This window comes from Plecotus auritus (genome assembly GCF_963455305.1).
Source record: "Plecotus auritus genome assembly, chromosome: 7".
Lineage (NCBI taxonomy): Eukaryota > Metazoa > Chordata > Mammalia > Chiroptera > Vespertilionidae > Plecotus > Plecotus auritus.
The window spans coordinates 12,883,467-12,900,497 of NC_137774.1; the positions used below are offsets into that span (position 1 = coordinate 12,883,467).

General features: G+C 55.2%; 1 protein-coding gene across 2 annotated transcripts in view; it reads left to right on the top strand.

Moving 5' to 3' along the window:
- Window positions 1-299: 299 nt before the first annotated feature.
- The window catches only part of ABCC3 (ATP binding cassette subfamily C member 3), a gene marked incomplete at its 5' end in the record, with an annotated part of 39,212 nt that continues 22,480 nt past the window's right edge, over window positions 300-17,031 (top strand). Inside the window, 9 exons of one of the 2 annotated variants that reach the window (XM_080682490.1) lie at window positions 300-382; window positions 10,486-10,662; window positions 11,017-11,142; window positions 11,360-11,497; window positions 12,267-12,392; window positions 12,608-12,669; window positions 13,287-13,418; window positions 14,537-14,728; window positions 16,831-17,008. In XM_080682490.1, the coding sequence (XP_080538616.1) occupies window positions 338-382; window positions 10,486-10,662; window positions 11,017-11,142; window positions 11,360-11,497; window positions 12,267-12,392; window positions 12,608-12,669; window positions 13,287-13,418; window positions 14,537-14,728; window positions 16,831-17,008 (1,176 nt within the window). The remainder of the gene's footprint in view (window positions 383-10,485; window positions 10,663-11,016; window positions 11,143-11,359; window positions 11,498-12,266; window positions 12,393-12,607; window positions 12,670-13,286; window positions 13,419-14,536; window positions 14,729-16,830; window positions 17,009-17,031) is intronic. The other variant, XM_080682489.1, reaches the window with a different exon arrangement.

Consider the following 17,031-nt stretch of genomic DNA (forward strand, 5'->3'; position numbering starts at 1 on the left):
GAGCGGGCGGGAGTCCCTCTGTTCGGACCCATCAGCCTCAGTACCTGAAGCGGCATCTCTCCCACGCGGCCCGATGGACACTCGGGGGCTGTCACTGTGTCAATGACTCCCCACCCCCCCCACCACCACCGCTGTCCCAACGTCCCTCCCAGAGCTGCAGCCTTGGCGAAGCTCTGTTACAATCGCGGAGATACCAGAATTAGACCCAAAGGGCCTGGGGGTAGGGCTCGGCGGGGCGGACTGGGGCGGAGCGCGGGGCGGAGGAGGCTCTGGCGCCGGCGGCGTCCCAGGCTGGGTCGGGACCGCGCTCGCCTTCCTCGCCGCGCGCCTCGGCCCCATGGACGCCCTGTGCGGCTCCGGGGAGTTCGGCTCCAAGTTCTGGGTAAGGAGGTGTCTCGGGTCCGAGAGCGCGCCCCGGCGAGCCTCAGAGACCGCACTGGGGAGGGGGCCGAGCGACGCCGGGAGGGTGTCTGACCGCGCCGCTCAGAGCCGGTCCCTCGGGGAACCCGGGACGTGCCTGCCCTGCCCTCCCCCGCCGCGTGGAGGAGCTGGGGCCGCGGGGCGCTAGGCTCCTGGGGCGCAGAGGGTGGCGTTCGGAATCGGAAGGTGCCCCCACTTGCCGCCTTGCCTGGGGCTGACCGCAGGGTGCAGGAGGGGCATTTCCCCATTAACTACGGGCCTGATGGCCCCGTCCCAGGGCGGTTAAGCACTCCTACACCTGCCCCGTGGCCCAGGGCATCCAGGGTTGTTGTTCAACCAGGTATTTGGGACGGTTGGCTCCACTGGACTCTGCCCTTCTTGTAAAGGGTTCCTGCCACCTTCTTTTCTGGGGGCAAGAGCAGCTGGAGAGCAGGTGGCCCTCTGCCCTGGGCTGGGGAGGGAGAAGCCCCCTCTCTCTGGAGGCAGGCCCTTACAGGTCCCAGGATGACCTGGGCGACCTCCGCCTACAGAGGGGAAGGGAGGCCCAGCGAGAGGCAGGGACTTGCCTAAGTCACCTCGTTGGAGGAGCACAGCGCTGGACTAGAAAAGAGGCCTTTTGACTGATACACCAAACCCCTTTCTAAGCCGTCAGGGTGCTTTCCAGGTCCCCAGGAGCTCGGGTGCATGCACTGTCAGCCCCTGAGCTTTCCTGCAGCTCCCAACCCACTGAGGGCAGCTCCCTTGACCTTCACTGCAGCCCTGGGAGGCACGTGGTACTGTGTCTCCATTGTACAGATGGGCTCAGATTTAAAGGGCTTGTGTGTGGTCATCCAGGCAATGCCCAGCATAGGCTGGTCCCAAATCCCGGGCCTCTGGACCTCAGTCTCTAAACCCTTTCCCATGTCAAGTATTTGTACATATATGCCTAGTGTGTGTGTGTGTGTGCCCAGTGTGTGTTACCATGGGTGTGTATTTGTGTGTGTTACCTGGGTGTGGGTGTGTGTGTGTGTATGTGTGTGTACATAAGTGTGTATATACAGGCAGGAACCCCACTATGGGCTGAGTGTGGAATGGGCTGTGGGGGTTACATGGATTTTTGAAACTTGGGGGGCAATGGAGCACCTGTAAAAAAAAGTATCTTTGGGGAATGTCTCTTTCTCTCTGGGTCACTAAAGGGTTAACCAGAGATGATGTGGCTTTTCTGGAGCTGCCCTTCTTGCCCACCCACCCCACATGAACACCATCTGTCACTCAGCCTGGAATGGGCACTCATCACCAGAGTCTGATGGTTGCACCTTTGGCTCATGAGTATCCAGCTGACCCTTGAACAGTGCAGTGGTTAGGTATGCTGACCACCCATGCAGTTGAAATCTGTGCATAACTGAAGTCGGCCTTCCGAATGCAGTACCTGAATTCCCAACCCCTAGTTAACCCTTAAACAATGTGGGTTTGAACTGCACCTCCCAATTGAACTGAGTGGAGCAACTGAAAATATTCTGTATCTAAGTGGACCCAGGAAGTTCAAAACCCGCGTTATTCAAGGGCAAACTGTATGTCCTTTCTCTGCCCACCTGAGCCTGGCACAGGTGGCTGTGGCATGGTCGTGATGTCTGGGTGACCAAGCAGAGGGCTTGCAAATCAAGGGGGCAGATGTGTCCATGCCTCAAGTGCAAGGGCCCCCTGTTCCTGGGTGAACAGTGACCCTGAGAGCTTAGGACTGTACAGAGACAAGCTTTGAGGAACTTGGAGCTGGGATACTCAGGATTCCCTTCTTGTTCCAAGCTTAGAGATCCTTAGACTCTACCCTTCCATGATATTGGAGAACTCAAGAATCAGAGCGTGGGGGTGTGGAGCAGCTAGCCCATCCTCTCATTGCAGAGCTGGGGAAACTGGGTGCCAGGGAGGGAATGGACTTGTCAGGGTCACACAACCATCAGTTGCAGGGTGCCGGTCTGGGAAGCAGGACCCCTGGGATGTGGTCTCCACTTTGCCATTGTCTGTCTGTGCTCCTTTGGGCTTCTGGGCCTCCTTGTCCCTGAACTTCTTTTTTTTTTTTTTTAATATATTTTATTGATATTTTACAGAGAGGAAGGGAGAGGGATAGAGAGCTAGAAACATCGATGAGAGAGAAACATCGATCAGTTGCCTCCTGCACACCCCCCACTGGGGATGTGCCCGCAACCAAGGTACATGCCCTTGACCGGAATCGAACCCGGGACCCTTCAGTCCGCAGGCCGACGCTCTATCCACGAAGCCACACCGGTTTTGGCTGTCCCTGAACTTCTTGTGACTCGTGAGCTGTATGTATCTGCTCTGAGGACCTCAGGGTTCATGGGAGTCACCACATCTACACTGAGTGGCCATATTATTATGATCTCTGAACGCATAATAATCTGGCCACTCAGTGTATATCCTATATAATAAAAGGCTAATATGCAAATTGTCCCCTTGACCAGGAGTTGGACCAGTTGGCAGGCCGGCCAACTCCCCCTGGCCAGGCTGGCCGGACCCCACCCATGCACAAATTCATGCACCAGGCCTCTAATATATATATATATATATATATATATATATATATATATACACACACACACACACACACACACACACACACACACATACACACACACACACACACACACACACACTGAGTGGCAAGATTATTATGTGTTCAGAGATCATAATAATCTGGCCACTCAGTGTATATTAGGTCTGAGGGATGTCATCTATGTGGGGTGTCTGCTCAGATACCTCAAAAGACACGGGAAGTGATTCTTCCTCACCGCAGTCTCTATACACCCTCCATCCCAATGATTTGCTTGGCTCCTGAAAGCTGTTCCCAGCTGCACCCAATGTGGCTGGCGACTGAGGGTGGGGCAGGGAGAAAGCAGGAAGGTTCCCAGCTCATCCTCCGAAGGTTTGCACAACTGAGACAAGGGAGGCTCTGAGGCCAGGGAAGGCTGGAGCTATGGCCTCAGCTCTGGCTCAGTTACCCAAAAAGCCTGGAACCCTGGGCTACTCATTTGTGGTGCGCTAACTTGCATTTCATATTATGCAGGTACATCTGCACCCGAATCTTTTCTCTTAGGGGCTGGTGGGTGAGCTACCTTGTGTGAAGTAGTTCAGGGCACCCAGGAAGTTCCTGAGGCAGGAGTGGAAATGTGGGGGCGAGCGTAGGCATGGTTCAGGCCCCTCTGAGCCACTCGTTTCCTCTACCAAGTCTTTTCACCAGCTTAGCCTCACAGCCTGTTTTCCCACCTGGGAAATTTCAAAATAACCCATCTCCTAACCATCCCTTGTGGAGATCAAATGAGATAGGGAATGTGAAATGATACTGAGAATGAAAAAACTCTCTATGGGTGGCAGGTCATGGCATTCCTGGGAAGAAGAGTGATGAGAAAGAGAAATGAAGTTAGAAGGGAGTGTTAGAGCTGGCAAGACCTACAAGAAAGGGGCCGGCAGGGTCCGTGGGCCAGGGACTCCCTTTTCAGCTCTTTGCTGGGGATTTGGGGGCCAAATCCATCCATTTCAGCCCCAGATGAATCTGAGGGTAGCAGACTCAAGGGGACCCACACCTGTGTGCCCACACACCATGTACTGGGTGAATGGTTTATCTTTTTTAAATCTCTCTCTCATCTCTACCTACTCTGGGGCAGATTACCAACTCAGATCTCTGAGTGTGCCTTGGGAATTTATATAGAATAAAATTCTAAAAGAATAAATTATGACCAAATTGCCCAAGGCTCATGAAGACAGAGATGCCATAGAACAAAGGAGGTGAGGATGTTCCTTTGCTGCACCCTACTGTCCCCTGCCTGGAGGGTTACTCTCTGCTCTGAGCAGCAGCCAGGGTGTGAAGTCAGTGCATGGAGAAGGGCCGGGCTGTTTACCCTCAGGAGGTCTTGACCTATTTGCAGAATCAGCCTTGATCTGATGGCCCAGAAAGCCCCTGGGAGGCTGGTGATGGCTGCGCAGTAATCTGAAGGTCCTGGCGTGAGAGCTGTCCAAAGATGGCAATGTTTGCGTGATGAGCAGTGAGCTCCCCCATCACTGGGGGTATGCAAGCGCATGATTGTGACCACTCGTGGGGATGGCAGAGAGAAGATTCAAGTCAAAGAAGGAGTTGGGGTCTCACCCTGAAATTCCAACTAGAAAGAGGGAAGATGTGGCCAATGAGAGGTTGGCTGGTCCTTCCTCTGAGATGTCCAGACCTCTCTTTTCCTGGCACTCGCCCCACTTCAGACATGGAGTTTACCTAGTAGCAGCTCTTGGTAGAGGCCTCTGGGTCTCTCACTGGTCAGGGGCCAGCACGTTCACTGTCCCCTTGACTGTTTACCCACCCCTGGGAGTGGCAAAGCCCTTGTCCCTTGGAGGCTCAGCTCCCTGTGTCTCCTGCTCTGTTCCAACTAGTCCCATTTGTCACTCACTAGTTGGGTGACTGGGCAAATCACTGTCTCTGGGCTCCAGCTGAATTGAGGTGGGCTCTGGGGCCCCCTTCAGGTCTAGTTGCCCAGTGCCGGTTCTGGGAGTCTGAGCCTCAGGCTTGGGGGAGGGAGAAGGTGGATGATTTGTGCCCTCCAAACTTTCAGGCTCCTGGGTATCACTGTCTCCCCAAGCTTTTCCTCCTGGGTTGCTTCCTCGCCGAGTAGGCGGCTGCCGGAACTTATGAGTAATGGGCGAGACTGATTCCAGTGTACTTTGACTCTCAAATAAAGACAGTGGCATGCGAAGCTGTGGGAAAATGGCATTGGCAGGGCCCCTAAGGTAGGCAGGTGGGCACCAAAGCTCCTCCCTCAGGAACCAGTCTCCCCATATTCCAGGGCCCCTAGAATCTCCTGCCTCCATCCCAGCTGGGGATGGTGAAGTTGGGGTTGGATGGCTTTAAATTCTGAGTTCCTGGCTCCTGGTGGGAGGATTTGGTCCCTGTGTCCCTAGGCTGGCTTCCTCCCAACCTGCTGCTCCCTCACTTAGGGAAGGAAATGAGTCAGGGAAGTAGCATTTGGGAGGGAACTGTGCCAAGGCCGTCTGCTGGCCCCCAGACAGAGAAATGCTCTCAGGGCACCAGGCCAGCCCCCAGGGAGGGTGGTCCCGGCGGGGACTGGTGCTGACCCACCCGGGAGGCAGGAGCCTGGGCTCTGTCCACCCCACCCTGGTGGGGCTGAACCGGGGCCGCAGGTGGAGCTGGATCCCGGGGGAGGGTTGAGACTTGGGTGCGCCACTGCGGGGTGGCTGGGCCTGTCCCCTCCCCCACCTGGGGCTAGCTCTAGCTGGGGGCGGTGCAGGGGGAGAGGGATAATTGAGGCTTAACTTTCGATTGGCTTTCTCCTCCTAACCGGATATTCAGGTTTCTGGTGCAGCGGCTCCCAGAACCAGCTAGTCTCTTACTTCCATGCAGCCCCTTCCCCTCAGCTCTGTAAGCAAGGAGGTGATTGGGGTGGGGGTGGCTGCAGGGCTGAAAGGAGATTTTTCATGTTTCAGGTGATCTGGACACGTGTCCTATCCCCGAGGCGGGATGTCATGCTGGAGTCTTACAGGGTACAGAGGAAGGACTCTAGAACCCGGGGTTCGGGGTGGGGACTCTGGAGCTAGACTGCCCGGGTTCCTGCCCCAGTGTCAGACCATGGGAGCTGGGGCCGGTCACTTTCCAGCCGAGGGTCTCCGTGTTGTGAACATTAAGTGATAATCCTGGAACACACTGGTTCTCAAATGACCAAAGTTGCTGTGGGCTGGCACAGTTCCTTTCAGAAGTGGCCAGGCCAGCTGGGCCTGTGAGCCATAGAGACCCCCCGCCCCCCCCGCCCCCGCCCCACGCACAGCCAGGCTTTGCCCCCCACCCAGGCCCTTACAGAGGCCGCTGTTTTAGCCCCAGGAGGTCCCTGAATGTGAATGGGGATCAGAGCCCTTTCTGCACCCCCATTTCTGCTGAGATACAGGAACTTGTCAGTTGATCCCACTTCTCCCCACCCCACAGGATTAAGGAAGTAATTACTCTTCTGATGATAGAGGCTGTCAGCAAGTCTGGGGTGGGGGTGGTGGCTGGGAAGTCCCTGACAGAGTGTGGCCAGCTGGCTCAAAGGGCTCTAGGGTCCTCAGTCCCACCTGTCCCCGGCTGGGGTCTACAGGGATTTCAGCCTCAGTGCCCAGGCAGGGGCCCTTGTACTAGTAAGATCCATCAGCTGTTTAATCGCATTATTAAGGAAGCTGTTGTTGCTGTGGGAACTGTGTGGGTGACAGCTGTGGAGTGGGTGAGGGAGATAAGGTCAAAGAGGTGGGAGAGCCCTGGCTGCTCAGTGGTTAGAATGTTGGCCCGTGCACCGAAAGTTCTGATTCAATTCCCGGTCAAGGGCATGTACCTGGGTTGCAGGTTTGATTCCCAGCCCTGGTTGGGGCATGTGCAGGAGACAACCAATCAATGTATCTCTCACATAGATGTTTTTTTCTCTCTCTTTTTCCCCCAGTTCCTCCCCCCTCCCATTCTCTCTAAAAATCAATGAAAAAAATATCCTCAGGTGAGTGTTAAGAACAACAACAGCCCTAGCCCATTTGGCTCAGTGGGTAGAGTGTCAGCTCATGGATTGAAGGGTCCCAGGTTCGATTCCAGTCAAGGGCAGGCTCGATCCCCAGTAGGGGGCGTGCAGGAGGCAACTGATCAATGATTCTCTCTCATCATTGATGTTTCTCTCTCCTCCCTTCCTCTCTGAAATCAATAAAAATATATTTAAACAAAAAGGTAAGAGAGGCAGGTAATGAGGGTCACATGTGGACTTTGACTTTTACTCTGAGTGACGTGGGGAGTCCTTGGTGGCGTAGAACCAGAGTAATACCTTGGTAGTGTCGCCTAGCTTAGATTTCATAAAGCGCTGCCTCTAGCTGCTGTGCTAGAAAAGACTGCCGGGCAAGTGGCAGGGGTGGGAACAGGAGCCCAGAGCGGGGGCTATGGCAGGTGGGAGAGTGGACGGAGAGAATCAGTAGGATTCTGGATACATCAAGGAGACCCAGATGAAGTTGCCTTTTTATAGATAAGAACAGTCGACTACAGCACTCTCATCTAGTTCATCCTGATCAGGATTTGCTGAAGGGTTGAATGTGGGGTGTGACAGAAAGAGAAGAATTAAGGATGACTCCAAGGATCTGGCTTGGAGAAGGAAAGCGTTACCCTCCATTGAGGTGGGCAGGCTGGAGAGGAGGGGATGGGCGGGAATTCAGTTCTGGACTTGTTGCGCGGAACACATCCATCGACGTCCTAGTTCTGAGGACATAGGCCCGGATGGGTACCCGCTGCCTTCTGGAGAGGACTCTGCCCAGTTGAGACATGCTTATCTGAAGGAATGGAGCCCAGGCTGGACCTCCCGGAGGGTCAAAGCAGCCACTGAGCTCTCACGCCCCCAACATCTCTTGATTGCTGTCACAATGCAGGTTGTCTGTGCAATCGAAACGAAGTCCCCACAGCCTCTTGCTCCATCGCCTGCTTTCCTAAGCGTTGCCCTGTTTGAGTCAAGAGGCTGTGCTGTGGGGAGCTGCCCAGGATGCTGTCATCACTCCCGTGGTGACTCACACATGGAGACTGACGTTCAGGGAGATGAAGGAGCTCGCCCATGGTTTCATGGTCCAAAAGTGACAATCCTCACGGGATCCTCTGCATCAGGTTCTGGTTCTTCCTGTGGTCACTCCCTGCCTGCCTCAAAGAGCCACTGACTTTCACACCTAAGCAGGGATTTCCTGTCATGCCCTTGAACTCGGGTTCCCTTGTCAATCAATGTGTAGACCATTTCTGGACGCCTCCTGCATATCTGGCCCTGTGCTGGAAGTTGGAGGATGTGGGCCAGGGAATAGGGCCTAATGTCTGTCCTCAAGGGCTCACATTTCTATAGGAGAGAGGATGTGTTCAGAGGCGCAGGGGGCGTGGCCTGGGAGAAACCCCAGTTTGGCATCACAAGGCTTGGTGTCCTTGCTCCTGTTACCAGAGTAGGGGAAGCCTGCTTTTCTCTTTTGCGAGCTGGGCCTAATACTGTTCCTCCTCTCTACTTCCGGAAGTTGTTCTGAATCAACCAGGCAGTTAATGACCACATAAGTGCCACTGAAACATAAGGGACCTTTACCTGGCTGCCAAGGCCAGGCAGGAGGAAGCAAAGAAAAACCCCTCTGGAGGCTGGGGTGCCCCAGAAAGGCTTCCTGTAGGAGGTGAGGCTCAGGTTGGGCCTAGAGAGATGGGACATGCACTGCAGGCTTGGAGATCTAGCAGTCTGAGTTAGGGGTGGCTCTGGACAGGCTCCCTGAGGGCATCTAAGTGGCTGGGCCTAATGGGCTTGCTGAGATGACAGTAGAATGCGTACATACGTGGGTCCATTCACACAACAGACCACTAGGCAGTAATGAAGACGGGGTGTCCTTACTCCCACTCAACCCCAAGGTCACACCACTCGAAAGAGGTACAGCCAGTTGTATTGAACTTTGCAATGAACAACATATACATGGTCAGAAAGTGTAAACTTTGAATATTTATTTAACAGAAGTTCTGTGATGTTTCTACACTGGAAGGGTGAGGACGCTCAAGAGACTAGGACAGCCTCACCTTCCAAAGCGAAAGCAAATAGTGATTATCAAATAATTGTAAATCAGATAATAATGGTCAAAGCAAATTGTTTAGACTACGGAAGTAGATGCCAGAAGAAAGTTAGCCCGTTTCAACGTATTTACCCCGGGTAAAGGAACTAAAGGGGGAGTGATGAGGTAAGGTACCATTTTCTTTTTCACAGTTTGACTTTTTAAATTATGTGCATGTATAACTTTGACAAAAATAAAAATGATGATTATGTCAATTTTCAATTAGAAGGTAGGGGGTTAACAGTTGTTAACAGTTGTCTCTAGGTAGATGAAATTATAGGTTGTTTCATTACTTTTTGTTTTATTTTTTTTCTTTATGTGAGTGGTTTTTTTAAAAAAAAATTGTTTATATTTTCTGAGCTTTCTGTAAAGAACATCTAATTCTTTGCAAAAAAAGGAAAAAAAGATGAGTTGATTGATGGTCTTGGAGGAGACAATCTCAGTAAAATACGCGTTTGCGTGTATTCTTCCATCTCTTTCAAAAAAATTCTTAGGTGGAGTTAGAGTCCAAGACAAGAGGGGGGTGTCTTGTCTGGACTCACTGGTTCCCCAGGACACCGGGCTTTTGGTGCTAGAACCGGGACACTCCTGCGCAAACCAAGATGGTTGGTCACCCTAGGCCTGGTCATTTACAAAGCTCTCTCCGTATCCTGTTGCTCCTTTCAGCTTACACCCACCCAGGGAGGTGCGTGGGGTGGGGGATAGCCTCCCTCATTTTAAAGGAGAGGCATGAAAGCTCTCCGGCCCTTCTTGGGAGAGGCTTAGAGAGAAAGTGGGCTCTTCCACCGTGGGCATATATTGTTCTGATAAAATAAAAAATGAATTTGAAAACGAGTAGAACTCTAGAATGACAGCGAGCAGGTCAGTGGTTGCCAGTGGGACGGGCTGTAAAAGGGCACAGGGAGCTTGTGGAATGATGGAAATCTCCGTCTTTATTGTGGCGGGGGTTTGGCAGTTGTGTACACCTGTCACACCCATTGGATCATGTACTTTAAATGGGTGCAGTTTCTTGTACTTAAATTATACCGCAGTTGAGAGAGAAGATGAGGAAATGGGGCCACCAGGACCTACCGTGGTCGGCAAACTGCGGCTCGCGAGCCACATGCGGCTCTTTGGCCCCTTGAGTGTGGCTCTTCCACAAAATACCACGGCCTGGGCGAGTCTATTTTGAAGAAGTGGCGTTAGAAGAAGTTTCAGTTTAAAAAATTTGGCTCTCAAAAGAAATTTCAATCGTTGTACTGTTGATATTTGGCTCTGTTGACTAATGAGTTTGCCGACCACTGGCCTAGGAGAGCTCACACTCGGGACAACACGTGCTTGTTTGCACACTACTCTCTCATCTTCACACCCCTTCTGACCCGGTGCACATGGAGTGTCTCTTTGGCCCAGCCACCACCCTAGAGGGAGAGCCCAATGCTGCAGAAGGCGGTCAGAGCACTGAATTGTTCCCTCTGCCCCCAGGACGCCAATCTGTCCTTGCACACAGACACCCCGGACCTCACTCCCTGCTTCCAGAACTCCCTGCTGGCCTGGGTCCCTTGCATCTACCTGTGGGCCGCCCTGCCCTGCTACCTGTTCTACCTGCGGTACCACCACCAAGGCTACATCGTCCTCTCCCACCTCTCCAGGCTCAAGACGGTCAGGGGCTCAGGGCTCTCCTGCGGGTGGGGCTGGGGCCCCGGGAGGGGGGTTCTTTTTTGAATGAGTCCCTTCCCCCACCCTCAGCAGCTAGACAGGATTTCCCAGCCTCACCACCAGCTGCTGGGGCCATGGCAGCTTGCCAAGCGAGTCTGCAGCCAACTGATACAGTCCATGCTTGGGGAGGTGCAAGCAAATTTTCCGTCAGGGCTCTCCCACCCTTGAGAAGCTTCTAGCCCTCAGGGCCATCCCAGCCTCCAGGGCCAGGCCCAGGCAGGGCCAGTAGCTTCAGGAGCCAGAAGTGATTGTCCCCACCTCTGGGCATGTTCACACCAACTTGTACCCTCTCTGTAGGTCTTGGGTGTCCTGCTGTGGTGCGTCTCCTGGGCTGACCTCTTCTACTCCTTCCATGGCCTGGTCCACGGCTGGGCCCCCGCCCCCGTCTTCTTTGTTACCCCCTTGGTGGTGGGGGTCACCATGGTCAGTGGGGGACCCTGAAAGCTGAGTTGGGGAGGGTCTCCAGTGGGTTATGGGATTGTGGTAGGGGAACCATGGGCTCTGAGGAGAACCTGGGCACCTTAGTAGTGGGAAGAGGATGGGGGTGACCCCACAGACATCTGACCATGGGAGGGGGAGGAAGGGAGACAAGTCCAGATGTGTGTGCTCTAGCCCCGCTTCCCCTGCCCTCCCCGCACAGCTGCTGGCCACCCTGCTGATCCAGTACGAGCGGCTGCAGGGGGTACAGTCCTCGGGGGTCCTCATCATCTTCTGGTTCCTGTGTGTGGTCTGCGCTATCATCCCCTTCCGCTCCAAGATCCTTTCAGCCATGGTAGAGGTAAGGAGAAAGAGGGGCACCTGCCGATCCAGACCTGTCTAGGAGGTGAACTCAGGGTCAAGGTCACTGCTGGTCCCAAGCTCCTCCCCTCTGCCCCTCCCTGGCTCCCAGGACTTCCTCTGGGGTTCAGTCCTTTTTTGTGTTGTTCTCTACTTGCTGTATCTCTGCTGGGAAGCAGAACGGGGAAGGGGGGCCAGGCTGAGGATCAGTGTAACTCAGGGGAATGGGGCCATTGGTGGATATTCATGGGGGTGCAGGGGGCTGTCTGTAGCCTCCAGGGCCAGTTTCTGTGAGATGACACACAGGCTTGGAGAGTTCCGGCTCACCTGGGAGTCCCATGGTCTTGTTCTCCCCTTTCTTCCCACCTTCCTCCGTTCCTGGCCTTCCTCTTGATCTGCGGTGGGGCTGATGGTAGGTGGTAGGAACCCTGGGAGGCAATCTAGCATCTCCCCATTTCTCCATCTCAAGGGGAGGCTGTCAAGTATATTCATCAGCACAGGCGTGGAATAATCCCCTTATTCTCCGTGTGATCTTGGGCAACTTCTTTAGCCTTTTGGAGCTTCATTTCCTCAGTTGCAAAGTAGGTGTCAAAGACTTCCTACCTTGTAGGGGAGACAAGGAAGGTTGGACAAGGTGAGGCAGGTGAGGTGCTTGGCACAACGCCTGAGGTAGGGCAAGTCCTCACTGAACAGGGGTCCCCTCATGAACCCCCGCCCCTCTGCCTCAGAGGAGCCTGGTGTTCTGATGCTCCTCCCTGTTGTCCCCCCAGGGCAAGATCTTGGACCCCTTCCGCTTCACTACCTTCTACATCTACTTCGCCCTGGTATTCTTTGCCCTCATCCTGTCCTGCTTCAGGGAGAAGCCACCGTTTTTCTCCCCAAAGAACGTCGACCCTGTGAGTTTTCCCACGGAGGCTGGGTGGGAGTGGAGCTTCCACGCCCGGCCCTCAGCCAGCTCTTCCCAGCACTTCCAGTCCCTTCCATGCCCAGGTCATCTCCACACGTGCCACCTGGGCTTGGAGCTGGAGGGCGAGGGGGCCTCCTTCCTCTACTCTGCCGTGAGAGGGTGGCAGGCACTCCTGATTTCCCCCATTCCACTCTCACCGTCTAGAACCCCTGCCCAGAGATGGACGCTGGCTTCCTCTCCCGCCTGTCTTTCTGGTGGTTCACAAAGTGAGTTGGTTCTTCCTCTAGGCTGGGCCAGGGGGTGGGGTCCAGGAGATAGGGGGTAAGAGGGAGGAAGGGGAGCAGGCTGGAAGTTCAGGGGCCTGCGGAGCTGGGCCTGGCTGGCCCCTCTACCCCAGACCCCCTCCTCCGTGGGGCAGGAGAGGGTGGGGAAGCCTGCTTGTTTGGGCTGGAGGCTGAGTGCAAAGGCCCAGGCTCCAGGCCACAGGCCAGCCCTGCATCTGGCAGGTGGCGAGGACAGGCCCAGGAGAAGGAACCCTTAATTAGCTCTAAGCTCTTCTGTCATCTCCTTGGCCACCCGTTAGAGTGGCTTGAGCAGGATAATTGTGTCTGTGACCTGAGTGACAGCTCGCTAACAGTGCTGCATTGAAGAGGGCCCCAGCCAGCATGCACTTCATCACCAGACCCAGGGGTCAACGGCGCATCTGGGGAAGAGGGAGAGAAGGGGCCTGAGATAGGAACTTGGGATGGAGGCAGTGGCCTCCAGCCTGCTCACTGTGGCAATAAAGGAGACACCTCCCTAGGGAGCCCCTTCTTTCTGGACACCCTGGTCCTAGTTCCAGGCTTAAACTCTGCCCTCATGTGGGTCCATCTGCCTGCCCCAGGCTGGCCATCCTTGGCTACCGGCGCCCCCTGGAAGATCAGGACCTCTGGTCCCTGAACAAGGAGAATCACTCCGAGGTGGTGGTGCAGAGACTGCTGGAGGCTTGGAAGAAGCAGCAAAAGCAGGCAGCACAGTAAGGCCCTCCCAGTCCCCACACCTCTCCACCCGGCCCCTTCAAGCATCCTGGTCTCCTGAGGGGAGGCTGCTGGACCTGGGATGATGGCAGGGAGAGGGTGGGGAGAAGAGCAGGGGTAGGAGGTCCTGAGGTGGGACACTCAGGCCTGGGTGGGCCAGCTCTCCCCTCCTCTGCTGAGGCCAGAGAATGGCTGCCACTTTCGGAGCACTGATTCTACCCCAGGCATGGCCCTGAGCACAGAGAGGAACTCAATCTCCAGCAGCCCTACGCTGTGGCATTCTGTTGTCCCCTCGTTACAGCTGGGGACACAGAGGCTTAATGGAGCACCCAAGGTCCCTTCCCCTCGTTGGTGGTGGCAGACCTGCCGAGCTGGAATCCGCACCCAATTGTCTGGCCCCACTGTTCTCACCACTGCACCACCAGGCCCGAGTGAAGGGTAGATTCCAGGGACTTCCCTCAGGAGGGGCAGGGCCTGGAGAAGATGGCCCTCCAGCTGAGAGGCCTTCCCATTGGCAGCTTCCCAAGGGGAAACCCATCTCTGGCCTCTTGACCAGCCAAGAGCTGGGGCTCTGAGTCCTCCTTCCCTACCACTGCTGACCCTGGGACAGGCCCCTTCCCCAGGATTTCAGTGCGTGTTCAGTCAGAGCCCTGATTACCACCTGGCTGTCGGAGGAGCCACAGGCTTGAGCTTGGTCAGCGATGTTGTGGCTTCCGTGGCTGGGAGCCTCTGGGAAGCCCTATGGACCCCCCAGTCTGCGTGGTCACTCCTTCTCTGGCCCTCTACCCCCTCCCTGCTCAGCTCCCCGGTGACTAGGCCGCTAGCCTTCCCTGCCCATGCATCCCTTCCCTCTCAGCATCCTCCCTGGGGTGGCAGCAGCAAGCCAGAGGCTGGCCATTGCTGGGTTATCGTCCTTAGGTAGCAGTTAGGGTACCACTCATATCCCCTCTAGCACCTGAGGACAGAGTGTCCTGGGGAATTACCTGGACAGACATCTTGCCCATCCCCCTCCCAGTCCTGAAAGTCAAGAAAGCAGCTCCCCTCTCCTCCCCACTCATCCCAGGCACTTGGCTTCATGGGGCCCATTCCTACCCACTGCTCCTTCCTCCCTGACCAGACACAAGGCCGCCGCAGCATCTGGGAAAACAGTCTCCAATGAGGATGAGGAGCTGCTGGGGGGCCGGCCCAGGCCCCGGGAGCCCTCCTTCCTGCAGGCCCTGCTGGTCACCTTTGGCCCCGGCTTCATCATCAGCACATGCTTCATGCTGATCCAGGACCTGCTCTCCTTCGTCAACCCACAGCTACTCAGGTCTTACCACCCTCCCTCTTGCCGCAGCCCTTCCCTGGGCAGGGGGATGGTGGGCGGGCTGTCCCTGAGGACTGAGCCCGGAGGACGGGACAACACGCAGGGAAAAGAGCCCCAGCCCAGGAACCGAGGGGCTCTCTCCACTCTCTGTGTGCCCTTCGGCAGTGGCAGTGCCTCTCCCCTCAGTTTCCCCATTCACATCCACCTCACTGTGTGCCAGGCTCCCTGTTGAATGCATTAACCTTCTCTAAATCCTGACATTCTTTAAATCCCTATTCCCACTTTACAAATGAGGAAGCAAAAAAACTAAATTAAAAAAAAAACAACACACACACACACAGCCCTAGCCGGGTTTTCTCAGCGGATAGAGCACTGTCCCCCAGACTGAAGGGTCCTGGGTTTGATTCCTGGTCAAGGGCATGTACCTCGGTTGCAGGCTCCTCCCCAGCACCCCTGGGTGCAAGAGACAACCAATCAATGTGTCTCTCTCACATCGGTGTTTCTCTTTCTGTCTCTCCCCCTCCCTTCCACTCTCTCTACAATTCAATGGAAAAATATCCTCGGAGGAGGATTAGCAAAATAAACAAAAATAACAACCGAGGAAGGAAAAACTCCGAGAGTAAAGTGACTTGGCCAAGGGCACACAGCTGATAAAGATGGATTTGAGTGCAGGGCTCTGATCTCCAGCTGCAGCATTCTTTCCAGATGATAGGCTCTCTCATCCGTCATGGAGCGGCTTGAACTTGAAGAAGCTCTCACATGAGGGGGTGGGAGAGAGTGCGGCCTAGCTGAGCCGCCAACTCCTTGCCCCTCCACTCATGCACTCATTTATTCACTGAATATTTATTGAGCCCCCGGGTACTGAAATGGTGCGAGATGCTAGGGATGCAGACATCAAACGAGCTCTGGTCTTCATGTCTTATGGGAGAAACCCGTGTGTAAATCCATTAGAGCACAATGCGGGCAGAGGTGTACTAGGTGTCTGGACAACCCCAGGAGGGGTGAAGAGGCCAGCTTGGGAAGGAGCAAGGGACATTTGCAGGCCAGAGGGGTTATCAAACTTGGAAGGACAAACAAGGGTTAGTGAACCAGGTGAGGAAGGAGGGGAAGTCGCAAAGACCTGAGACGGCATGACTCAGGAACTCCAGGTGTTTGTAAGTGCTGGAATGCAGAGGGAGGGGCAGAAAAAAAACAAAGGGAGAGGGAGATCCTTGAAAGATTTGCGGCCAGGGAGGGGCATCTGCTTTGCATTTGGAAGGATTCCCAGCCAGTAGTGTGGGGGATATAGGGCGGTGGCCAGATGGAAGTGGGCCAACCAGGGGAGGTGAGAGCCCAGGCCAGGAATGAGATAGGCTTCAGAAGCTACTCTGGAGATGGGGGAGGGGTGTGGTGTGCCAGGGAGAGGGAAGCATCAAGGGTGATTGAGTTCTGTCGGGGCGACTGGAGGACGATGGACCTTTTGCGGAGATGATGAACTCAGTGGGAGGAGGGGGCTGGGCACTGGGCAAGGTGGTGAGTTGAGTCTTGGCCACATGGACGGAGGTTGGTGGGGAGTTCTCAGTGGATGAGTTAAGTGAGTAGCTGCTGAGAGGGGCAGAGAGGGGGAGGGGTCAGAAGGTTAGAGAAGTGAAGAGGGCTGTGGGTAGGGCCCTGGAGAAGGTCACCAGGGGGCACTGGGGCTGGCTGATGTTGGAGAGGATGGATTTGAGGGGCAAGAGTCTGTATGGTCAACGCAGTAGGCTCTGAGAAGGCACAGGAAAGGCAAATCCAGGAACATGTGGCATTACTTCCTGCCGTGTGGTCCAAGCAGGCAAGAAAGGCAGGCAGGTGAGGCTGGTGATGAGAGTGATAGAAGGAAGGGGCAGTGGGAGCCACAGTGGATAGAAAAGGAGGTGAAGGCAGAAGGGGGCAAGGCTGGAGGGTCATGGTCTTGAGGCAGCACTGGGCTAAGTCCCCCGGGGTCTGGGGGGTGGGCAGCAGCCCCCACCTGAGAGGTTTCAGAGCAGGGGACAGAGTGGAGGTGAGGGGCAAAGGGGAGGGCAGTAGAGGGAGCAGCCTGGGGAGCCCTCCCTCCCCGCCCTCATGCTTCTCTTCTGTCCTTGCAGCATCCTGATCAGATTTATTTCAAACCCCATGGCCCCCACCTGGTGGGGCTTCCTGCTGGCCGGGCTGATGTTCGTGTGCTCCGTGATGCAGACTCTGATCTTGCACCAGTATTACCACTGCATCTTTGTGACGGGGTTGAGGCTTCGTACGGGGATCATAGGTGTCATATACAGGAAGGTCAGCTGGAGCAGGGCACGGGG